Raw genomic sequence first — 12139 nt, forward strand, 5'->3', positions numbered from 1 at the left:
CAAAAATGTAATTTTACAGTTTCTGATATGTATTCCCTTGGAAAAATTGATGAACCCATTGGAAAAACTATTTAATGTTTATTAAAAAATGAATAAGTCAATTTATTTTATTGATTAAATCAGGAACTGTAAAACTGAATGCTTTAAAATCTTGCAGACATTTCAAACTTATCGGAAGTTTTATAATTTTTTAATCAAATTATACTGTTTATCCCCCTCCAAAAAATTGATGACGTCTCGCAAAATTTTGCCGAATAAATCCTACCGAGAATTTACAAAATATGAGTTTATACGTCCGATTTATTATTGGATTCATATTTTTTAGAACTGCTTATACAGGCGGGTGTCTCAAAAAATGTATTGTATTGATTAAATCAGGATCGGCTCACTCCATTTTCCCAAAAATTTCGAAATATGACACTATTGTTATTAGTATTACACTGCACCTATCAAAACTGCTATAATGGTAAATTGCAAAAATCTTGATGATGTCATCACATAATTTTGTAAAGAATAAACTCATTAGAAACATATGCGTAGCACCCTTCTTTACATTTACACACATACTCGTATTTATTTTAACTTATAGTGGTTCTCATAAAAGAAATAAAAATCGCAAAATTAAATTTTATAATTTTTAGAAAAAGTTGGATGTGTTTTATTGTATAGCAAGGGTGAGGAAAATTTGTCAAAATAAACTTCGACCAATTTTTGTTCGTTATTTTTGTAGTTCCACAAATTTGTCTTGCTGTATTCACTAGGTTATTTTTCTTTTATTCCAATTCTTTCTGGTTCCTTTAATTGCATTTACTGTTTTTTTTAAGTTTATAACTATTTATCTTTTCTTTCATTTTATGTTTTTGTTTTTCAGTTTATTCGCTTCTCTTGTGACTTCTACATTTTTTACAATTTTCCATTTTCTGTTTCTGATTAGAAAAGACTCTGTTATTTATTTTTCATTTCGACTAGTTAATTCTTCCGTATTTGTGTTTGCATTTAGTGTTGATTATTATTAAATCATTTTCCATATAAATTTCAATAATTATTCCTACTTTGTTCTTCGTTGGTACTACTTCTCTTTCTAAAAATTTTTCTCTGTCTGTATTATGGTTTCCTACTCTACCATTTAAGTTTCCCATTATTGTGATATTTTACTCTCCTTCATCTATTTTGTAGTTCGGCACAGAACTCATCTTTAGTTTCTTTTGTGGCATTTTTTTTTCCATAAGCTGTTCTTCGTAAGTATCTTCATTTCTATCTTTAATATTCTTTCATTTACATAGTCTTCTTTAGTTACGTCCTTTAGTTTATCTAGTGTTACTATTAATTCTACCCCTTCTTTCGCTCCTTCTTTTTGATCTACCCCTAACCAAAATATCCTTAATGTATTCTTGCCATACCTTTCTTTTTGTTTCTGTATTTTCTAGTATCTCCACTTTTTGTTTTACCATTTCCTCTACCAATTCCTCTTTTGTTTCTATACTTCGTATATTCCAAGTTCCTATATTTCCTGTATTTGCGTTCCTTGCCTCTTGCTGTTTGTATTATTATTATTATTTTTCTTGTTAAGTGGTTTATTCATTTCTTCTTCTATTATGGGGCCATTTTTGGGTAAAAATATTGCTGGACGAAATGTATACATACACATTAGATATGATTAATTTATTAAAACTTTGAGATGACGTCATCAAATTTTTTGTGAGGATGAACAGACACATTTTGCTTGATGTTTTACCATGTATACAATATTCTTCAAATATACCCAAACTTTGTTTTTTCGAAAATTACTTGTCTAATCAATTCAGCGGACGGTAACGATAGACAGATAGACGGAAACTTTTTTCGTACTCTAATTAAAAACTATGCAATGTCGAGAAAAGATTAAATTAGCCATTCTCAAACGGACTTTCTGATTACGTTCGTGAAGGAAAAGGCAAAGATATATCTGATTTTATGCGTCAAGAGAGGAAGAAACATGGATACCAAAAGATTAACATGAAAATATATGCAATAAGAGGTATAAACATTATTACAGCGCCGACATAAAATCATCTTATATGCGACTCGTCAAAATTACCAAGCTTATGAGGGTTTCTTGGGAGAAACATCAAGCCTTTATTATTTTATAAAGGCAGACATTCGCATTTTATCTTCAGTATGGCACTTTTAAAATTTAAAAATAACTTGAGAGGTATATCAGTTCGCTTTTTCAGGCTTAATTTCTTTGTTATTTCAACAAGCGTTTTCCGCGTTTCATAACAATGCCTCAGAGTGATTCACATTTAAGTACACGCACACGTATTTTTGCAGACGCCCGAGTAAAATTAAATCTGAAAGAAAGCTCACTTTAAAGAGAAACGAATGCTAAAAATCACTTCAATCTAAAAATTGTTTTTTCCTAAAGAGTAAGGAAATTTCATCACGTTTTTCGTTTTTCCGAATCCCACCACTGTTCCTTCAAAGCTTTCATTTTTATCAAGTTAATTTTCTCAAAATAACATAACGACATAATCGAGAAGGATGTCGAAAGTATACGTGCGGAGCATAAATTTCCACTAAAGCTATGGGTATTGCGTTAGATATATTATTTATAAGTTTCAAGTTTTCTATTTCAGCTTGACAGTTATTGAAGTTTACAATCAATATGAATGCGGTATGGGGAAAAAATAAAATGCAGAAAATTTTCGTGGCAGTGAGATGGGACAAATTACTTACTTCATTTCCTTATCGCATTTATTTCCTGCCAGGATCATTGGCACTCGTGGCAAAGTTTTTTTTCTCGTCAAACCGCCGCTATTCGACGACGCTCCAGCATTAATTTTCGTTTCTAATATCTGTTCTCGTAATCTTATTGCTTCTTCAAACGTTTCCCGGCTGTCCATGCTGAACACGATGACAAATAAATCTCCTAAAATTAAACGGAATTTTTACAAGAGAATAATGAAAATTGAATAACGAGCTCAAAAATTAATTAAAGTCGTTTTTCTCGAAAGCTCATTTGCCGCGACAGGAAAATGAATTGGGGAAATTGAAGCAATTTGATTTTTTCTTTTATAATTATCGCGTGCAAATTTTTAAACTCCCACGGAGTAAATTAGTTTAATGTCTATCTACCAAAACAGCATTACTTTAATAAACGCCTGCACGACACGAACGAAGAACGCTCCAATTTTGTAAAGTACAGAAACACAAACCAGCAGTGACACAACAGTTGTTGACAAGGTTGCAAAGTTTGCAAAGAGGTGCTGTGTTATGAACTAAACAAGCAAGCTCAACGTTGACAAAGACCTCGTTACCCGTTAAAAAGGACAGTCTCCGCATCGCAGGAAATGGATGGTTACCAGAGGTGTCTAAAATGTCTAACTGATAGATCTCTCCTCTAATTCTATACAGTTTTCTATGAAAATCTTCGATAGTTGGTGTATAACTTTCATGAAATTTACCGCCCAAAAATCTGGACACTAAACAAGTTTTACCTACTCTAGCTGATCCTAAAACCGATCAAGTTCTAAAAATTTTATTGTCAGTTGGTATTACGATGACAGTAATACCCAGCATTACTAATCTGAAACAGTTCTTTTGGGGTGGAATAACATCGTCACAAGAATTTGAACTTCCAGGGCTTGGTCCAGGTCCTGAGGTTACAACAGTCTGACAGTCTGTTGTCGCATTTGGAACTTTTTCGTTCTTTTTGGCACAAAACCAATTCGTGCAAGCGGTTAAATCCATAATTGGGTTTACTTGTGGAACAGTACATCACGGGATTTTAAAAGCTGAAAATAATTAAAGACAAATATTAGCGGTTTTTAATACACAACACCTTACAAATAAAATTTTCAAGTTAATGAGGTTTTAAAATTCCGTTTCAACAGTGTTCAGACACCTGTTGCTGTGTAAAATGACTGTTGTATAAAATAGTCGTAACTAATATATTTTTAAAGTTACTTATATTTATTTTACTCCAAAATTTGTCATGTAATCTATCATAAATTTTATATTAGGAGTAGTTCATTTCTTCTTCCTTCCTTTTAGGAAACAAGAAAGAAGGATAACTCTATATGTACAGATTTTCTTTACAATTCCAGTGTGGTGGAAATGATCGACTTTATATTACTCTAGACATACACTTTTTGAGGATTTTTCATATTATAAATTCTTTTCGGTACAGTAAGGCTCGGATTGTATGCATCAAAATATCGAAGAAATAGGCGCATAATATACACACATTTCTGGTTAAAATATGCACCACTTTATTAAAAACATGCAGCTAAATATGCAAATACTTAATTTTAATATGTTTAATAAAGCAAAATGACATTTTTAATTATTTATTGTTAAAGTACAGGTTTTGTAACTAAACCAACAAACGAAATGTTTCTCTAGTTCGGATAAGATGTCTTAATTACTGGTTTTTCCAGGTAAAGATTCTACCGAAATGTCTTGGTATATTTACTGAATAAAAGTAAAATTTGAAAATTTTACAAAAATATGCATAAATATGCACTTAATCGGTAAATGTGCAGTAAGATTGATAAGCAAAATATGCACTTTTTTAAAGCCGATTGTTTAAAAAAAGAAGTTATTTGACCAGAAAACATCTTTTTTCTGAATATGACGCATTTTAAGGAATATGCATTTTGCATACAATCCGAGCCTTTCTGTACAGCTAGTAATTTTGAAATAATTGTAATGAATTAGCTGAGATCAAACATCTTTTTTCTGAATATGACGCATTTTAAGGAATATGCATTTTGCATACAATCCGAGCCTTTCTGTACAGCTAGTAATTTTGAAATAATTGTAATGAATTAGCTGAGATCAAACATCTTTTATAAATAAATTTGTTCTAAACTATTGCGAAAATAACGGGTGTTCTATTGAAAAATCACCCAGACTAGGTGTTAGAATACCATTTGACACAAACGGCATGTCTGTTCTTATAACATATAACAGGTTATGTTACTCATTTTGAGAATTAGGTTCTGTCTGGTGTCTGTATCCGTTTTTATTAGACACGTAATCTTCGAAACTCTTGGACCGATTGTTGACAAATTTTGTATGTAGGTACATATATTAGAAATATCATGTAGATGGTTAAATGCTAACCAAAATTTTGCTAATCATACCCACCAACAATTTGATAACGTCATTTCAAAGAATTCTATCTTTATTTTATTTAATTGTTATACAACAATATCGTCCTATAAGTGTGGTGCACGAATCCGCTTTCAGTTTTTCCCTAACCGTCCAAATTTTTGCAAAAACATAATGCACGGTATAATAACAGTTTATCATTAGCGTAAGGCATCCCGGTCGTGGCCTAGTGGTTACGAGTCAGGAATGCGGACCGGACGTCGCGCGTTCCATTCCAAACTTGGCGGTTAGTTTTTTCTTTTTTTGTATCTTTTTCTCTCGCATTGTGTATTACCCATATTTATGACGTCATGACAACTTTTTTATTCATGAAATTACCCCACTTACCATCACCCTAAAGCAAAGTGAAAATAGGCCCCTCTTTATTTAAAAATATAAAACCTCCTCGGGGGCGCCAAATATCTTTTTAAAGAATATGAAACCTTCTCGGGGGCCCCAAATGTATTTTTTTTTAATAATGTGAAATCTTCTCGGGGGTTCCAATTGCCGTTTTTAAAAATGTAAAACCTTCTCGGGGGCGTCAAATGTCTTTTTTAAGAATATGAAACCTTCTCGGGGGTTCCGACTGCCTTTTTTAAAAATGTAAAACCTTCTCGGGGACCCCAAATGTATTTTTTTTAAGAATGTGAAACCTTTTCGGGGTCCCAATTGACTTTTTTAAAAATATAATACCTCCTCGGGGGCGCCAAAGGTTTTTTTTTGAATGTGAAACCTTCTCGGGGGCCCCAAATGTATTTTTTTTAATAATGTGAAACCTTCTCGGGGGTTCCAATTGTCTTTTTTAAAAATGTAAAATCTTCTGGGGGCGCCAATTTTTTTTTTAATGTGAAACCTTCTCGGGCGCCCCAAATGTATTTTTTTTAATAATGTGAAACCTCCTCGGGGGTTCCAATTGTCTTTTTTAAAAATGCAAAACCTTCTCGGGGGCGTCAAATGTCTTTTTTAAGAACATGAAACCTTCTCGGGGGTCCCAACTGCCTTTTTTAAAAATGTAAAACCTTCTCGGGGACCCCAAATGTATTTTTTTTAAGAAAGTGAAACCTTTTCGGGGGTCCCAATTGACTTTTTTAAAAACGTAAAATTTTCTGGGGGCGCCAATTTTTTTTTTTTTTTAATGTGAAACCTTCTCGGGGGCCCCAAATGTATTTTTTTTAATAATGTGAAACCTTCTCGAGGGTCCCAACTGCCTTTTTTAAAAATGTAAAACCTTCTCGGGGACCCCAAATGTATTTTTTTTAAGAATGTGAAACCTTTTCGGGGGTGTCATTTGACTTTTTTAAAAATGTAAAATCTTCTGGGGGCCCCATTTTTTTTTTTTAATGTGAAACCTTCTCGGGGGGCTCAAATGTTTTTTTTTTTTAATAATGTGAAACCTTCTCGGGGGTTCCAATTGTCTTTTTTAAAAATGTAAAACCTTCTCGGGGGCGTCAAATGTCTTTTTTAAGAATATGAAACCTTCTCGGGGGTCCCAACTACCTTTTTTAAAAATGTAAAACCTTCTCGGGGACCCCAAATGTATTTTTTTTAAGAATGTGAAACCTTTTCGAGGGTCCCAATTGACTTTTTTAAAAATGTAAAATCTTCGGGGGGCGCCAAATGTTTTTTTTTTAAATGTGAAACCTTCTCGGGGGCCCCAAATGTAATTTTTTTTAATAATGTGAAACCTTCTCGGGGGTTCCAATTGTCTTTTTTAAAAATGTAAAACCTTCTCGGGGGCGTCAAATGACTTTTTTAAGAATATGAAACCTTCTCGGGGGTCCCAACTGCCTTTTTTAAAAATGTAAAACCTTCTCGGGAACCCCAAATGTATTTTTTTTAAGAATATGAAACCTTTTCGGGGGTCTCATTTGACTTTTTTAAAGATGTAAAATCTTCTGGGGGCGCCAATTTTTTTTTTTTTTTTTAATGTGAAACCTTCTCGGGGGCTCAAATGTATTTTTTTTAATAATGTGAAACCTTCTCGGGGGTTCCAATTGTCTTTTTTAAAAATGTAAAATCTTCTCGGGGGCGTCAAATGTCTTTTTTAAGAATATGAAACCTTCTCGGGGGTCCCAACTGCCTTTTTTAAAAATGTAAAACCTTCTCGGGGACCCCAAATGTATTTTTTTTAAGAATGTGAAACTTTTTCGAGGGTCCCAATTGACTTTTTTAAAAATGTAAAATCTTCTGGGGGCGCCAAATGTTTTTTTTTTAATGTGAAACCTTCTCGGGGGCTCAAATGTATTTTTTTTAATAATGTGAAACCTTCTCCGGGGTTCCAATTGTCTTTTTTAAAAATGTAAAATCTTCTCGGGGGCGTCAAATGTCTTTTTATCACGCTTTTATTAGCTTGGGTTGTATCTATGTATGTATGTAACGGAATCTTTGAGCTTAATTTTCATCGGTTTCTAAAAGTCTGATCATCTTGAAACTTTGCACACGTCTCAAGGATCGATGACAATGCAATAATTTGAAAACAGTTTCCCATTATCCTTATTAGGACCGCCAGGATTTATAAATTCTTTTATGGATCCTGTGTAGTGGAGTAAAAGAGATAAAGCTATATACAAACAGAAATACAAACATGGAGGAAAATTAACTATTTGGGGGGTAAAACTAACCACAATGATGAATTGTGTCCCGTTGGTCCGTGAGGGCGATTGATTTCGAACTAATTCCCGTTGATCGATCATACGGAGACCACTGAGTGGTTCTTTCTAGAAAAATCTAAATAAGTAATTAATTCCCCAATTTATGAATTTGTCGCAGACTAAAAAATGAAAAATAAATAATAGTTTAAAAAACTAAAAAAACACGCTTTTATTGCTAATCGAACTAAAAACTAGAAAATAATTTTTAATGACAGAGTTTAATATTACAGTAGTAGAAGATCAAACAATCAATCATAATAAATCACCTCAAATTAAAATTATAATAAAATTTAAGTTATTAACAGAATAATTCAATTCAGAGTAAAAAGCGTGGGGTGCATTTTACTGCGGTTCATAACTATCCTCTCATAGATAGTTGCCAATAGAATGATTGTAATATTTAAAATATCAAGCACCCCACGCTTTTTACTCTGAATTGAATTATTCTGTTAATAACTTAAATTTTATTATAATTTTAATTTGAGGTGATTTATTATGATTGATTGTTTGATCTTCTACTACTGTAATATTAAACTCTGTCATTAAAAATTATTTTCTAGTTTTTAGTTCGATTAGCAATAAAAGCGTGTTTTTTTAGTTTTTTAAACTATTATTTATTTAAGAATATGAAACCTTCTCGGGGGTCCCAACTACCTTTTTTAAAAATGTAAAACCTTCTCGGGGACCCCAAATGTATTTTTTTAAGAATGTGAAACTTTTTCGAGGGTCCCAATTGACTTTTTTAAAAATGTAAAATCTTCTGGGGGCGCCAAATGTTTTTTTTTTTAAGAATGTGAAACTTTTTCGAGGTTCCCAATTGACTTTTTTAAAAATGTAAAATCTTCTGGGGGCGCCAAATGTTTTTTTTTTAATGTGAAACCTTCTCGGTGGCCCCAAATGTAATTTTTTTAATAATGTGAAACCTTTTCGGGGGTCCCAATTGACTTTTTTAAAAATGTAAAATCTTCTGGAGGCGCCAAATGTTTTTTTTTTTTCACTAGCAGCCATGAAGCATGCAAATGTCGACTCATTTAGAGGTAGCAAATTCAACTTTTGCGACCACGGGTTCAAAAAGAAGATTAAGGTTATGTACGCAGTACTTGATGTGATTATTTCTTAAAAAATGAATAAATGTGTGCTACTACCATTACTTGAGTACACACATGGTAGTTGGTAGACGGTAGAAGATAAAATGATTAATTCAGCGACAAGTGTAAACGGTTTTCTTTGTGTTGAAGATCAAGTTTGATTAGAAATCAAAACAAAATCATGTTGCGTCAAAAAATTGAATGTTTATTTTTTCAATTTATTGTCTTATGGTTTCTGCTAGTGAAAAAAATAGTATATTAATCACGGTTGTAAAGCCACTTCTAGACCTTGCGCTTCAGAGCCCTCGACGCTGCGCGTCTCGGGTTCTAATTTGCGCTCGGTCTAGAATGCTTGGCTTTGCAACCTTGGCTAATAATATACTATTTTGTAATGTGAAACCTTTTCGGGGCCGTCAAATGTATTTTTTTTTAATAATGTGAAACCTTCTTGGGAGTTCCAATTGTCTTTTTTAAAAATGTAAAACCTTCTCGGGGGCCCCAAATGTATTTTTTTTAATGTGAAACCTTTTCGGGGGTCCCAACTACTTTTTTATATTTATTAAGTTCGGAAATGGTAATACTTTTTAGTTACATTAAGAGGCTTGTAAATCAATAGTACTAGTCACAGTGTAAGAAAAAAATAGTGGCGCATGAGGGAATTGAACCCGTGACCTTCGTGTTATTAGCATGATGCTCATCAATTGGGCTAATCAGTCACTGCGCTGCGTTGTCTTACATTGTTATAAAATGTTGCTCTACATTTTGTACTTTATGCAAAAATCTGAAGAACTAGCGTCAATAGTCAAGGCGGATTCATAAACCAATAGTACAGGAGGATGTTATTTTATAAAATAATAAGATTTACCACGCAAAATTTTGAAGGTGACGTCTTCAAATTGTTGGCGGGCATGATGAGATAAATTTTGGTTAGCGTTTTACCTTTTACGCAAACATATAATATTCTTAAAATACATATAAAATTTAACAACCAGAGAATATTTGTCTAATTCGTTACACTTCCATTTAGCCCATTAAAAATCAAGTGTTCGAAAAAGTTTCGACGTGAAAATTGCTTGTGATTCAGAATTAAGTATTCAAAGCTTTGTTGGCAACCCGAAGGGTGATGAAGCCGAAGTCAGAAATAATTAATAAGTCAAAAGAAAATCATTACAATCAAATTTACTTAACATAATTATGAGATTAAACACCTGATTGAAGAGTGTTTAAAGTTAGTTAAGGGCGCTAACAACTCTAACAACAGAAATAAAGTGTTCAATATGGATGCTCAAGCTATCGACCACTCCTTTGTTCCGCTTTTGTGGAAAAAGTAAGGAAAGTAAGAGTAGCAAAAGCTAGACTACAAAAAATGGTGTTCTAGTGCCGACATTTATGTCAATTTTTTTGTTAATTGATTTGTATATACTACTAACATGTAACTTATATTTAACTTTGGATGACGTATATTTTGAGACTATTTATTTTTTATTATAAATTTTATAATAAGAATTTTGCTTTGGATGTACAAAACCGCCGGATTTATTGACATATTGTTGGGTTGTTGGTTTAGTCCCCGTACTCAGAAATGAGTATTGGGAATAATATTCACCAGCATCTAATTAAACAACTGAAAATTTACTGCGTTTCAGGTGTTTGCTTAACCTTTATTTTTTTAATGTTACTGAAAGCTTTCCAAGAAGCGCGAAAGCATGCTTTTGTTGTTACCATTCATACAACGTATAAACAGAACTTGTTTATGGATATTCTTTTGTAACGATAATTTATGGTGGCTAAACTAACAACTTAATTTTGTAGAAAAATATATTCCGACTAAATGTTAAAGTTGACAGCAATCAATCAACTTTGAAGCGTTGTTTACTTAGCTTAATGATTTATTTTTGACAATGAAGTTTACATTTATTATGAAATACAATCAGACACTAATAACTCTTCAAATTTCATAAAAATGATTGGTGTGGAGCGTTAATAGAATTGTACGTAAAAGTCCACACAAATCTAATTTAATTATAGCTATGGGCTTAGAGGCTCATAAAAGATAATACACTGCTTTGGTAAAGAATAGTCGCATCAGCAAAACTGTGCTATATAGCGTGCTATAAATAGTGCATTAGACTAAGTGCAAATGTACATTTCGTGTAATTACATAGAGGAAGAAATAAATTGTGTCCTTAAAATTTATGAGGCTGTAGTCACAGCCTCGTTATGTCGTTACTATTGATTCGTTATTTGAAAACTCAAATACATAATGATAAAAAACATCCAAAAATGGACGCCAACAAAATTTAAATTTAATCCATTTCCTTGAAAATAAATTCAAGCCGTTGATAAACTGACAAGACGAAATCGAGTTTCTAAGCAAGAAGACGTTTAAATTCGGAGGAACAAATGATAACTTGTCAATAAAATTTTACCCTAAATTGTTTTCGCCATTTCAAAATTCTAATGGAGAAGGAAGTCGTAAAACTTGAACAAGTTTATTGTTGGAAGAAGTACATTTATTGCAATTTGAGCAAATGAGCCCATCTCAAAGAGGATTATTATTACATTGGGAGAAACCGGCTTGTCTTATTGTGATACATCCAGACGGGTTACCCGGAGTCTTGCAGGGTTTGGTTTAAACAACCAAGACTAGACAAGAATAACACGAGATCCTCGTTTTCCTTGACTTAGGAGTTTGATATTATGAGATCGGATTAGCATTACGAGATGAAACCTGGTTTTGTTTGACACAACGTGATGGTGCCGCTAGATTTATGAAAGATCTATGACCACGTAGCGTTATGTCCAGGAGCTTCTAAAACCGATAGACTTTCCCTACATAGAGCAACGAAGACGTTTTAATTCCAGAAAGATAACATACTCCCAAATATCGTCAAGCCCTCTTAGCATACCTAGCAAAAGCAGAGGTAGCTGTCCTTCTTTGGCCTCCACATGCCCCTGATTTATCCCCAATAGAACATATGTGGAATATGACGGATTCGAGAATTCTACATTTGCCCAATCATCCACAGACACCTTAAACAAGCTATTCAAGTGGGCAAGGTTCATGTGCCTCAAGACGATATCGTCCCCCTAATCCGCTCAATGCGACGTGTAGCAGAATGTGTAGCTTCAGGTAGAGGTCCCAAATAATTACTAGGCCTACCGCTAAATTGTTGTAATTAAGTTCCAATGGTGATCAATAATCACAAGCCTGCGTTGGTCAAATTGTCTGGAATCTATCTAGTGATTTTAATAGATTTTTTGGTG

At 33.1% G+C, this 12139-nt stretch overlaps 1 protein-coding gene across 1 annotated transcript in view; it reads right to left on the reverse strand.

Moving 5' to 3' along the window:
* Positions 1-12139, reverse strand: part of LOC135135554 (GTP-binding protein Rhes) — a 40610-nt gene that overhangs the window by 10407 nt on the left and 18064 nt on the right. The window contains exons 2-4 of the mRNA XM_064064639.1: positions 3552-3773; positions 3297-3491; positions 2716-2908 (exon numbers count right to left, since the gene is read on the reverse strand). Of these exons, the coding sequence (XP_063920709.1) occupies positions 2716-2908; positions 3297-3491; positions 3552-3729 (566 nt within the window). The 5' untranslated portion in view covers positions 3730-3773. The remainder of the gene's footprint in view (positions 1-2715; positions 2909-3296; positions 3492-3551; positions 3774-12139) is intronic.

The sequence above is a fragment of the Zophobas morio genome, unplaced genomic scaffold, assembly GCF_036711695.1.
Source record: "Zophobas morio isolate AGI-343-1 ecotype UQ-CSIRO unplaced genomic scaffold, CSIRO_AGI_Zmor_V1 ptg000024l, whole genome shotgun sequence".
Classification (NCBI taxonomy): Eukaryota; Metazoa; Arthropoda; class Insecta; order Coleoptera; family Tenebrionidae; genus Zophobas; species Zophobas morio.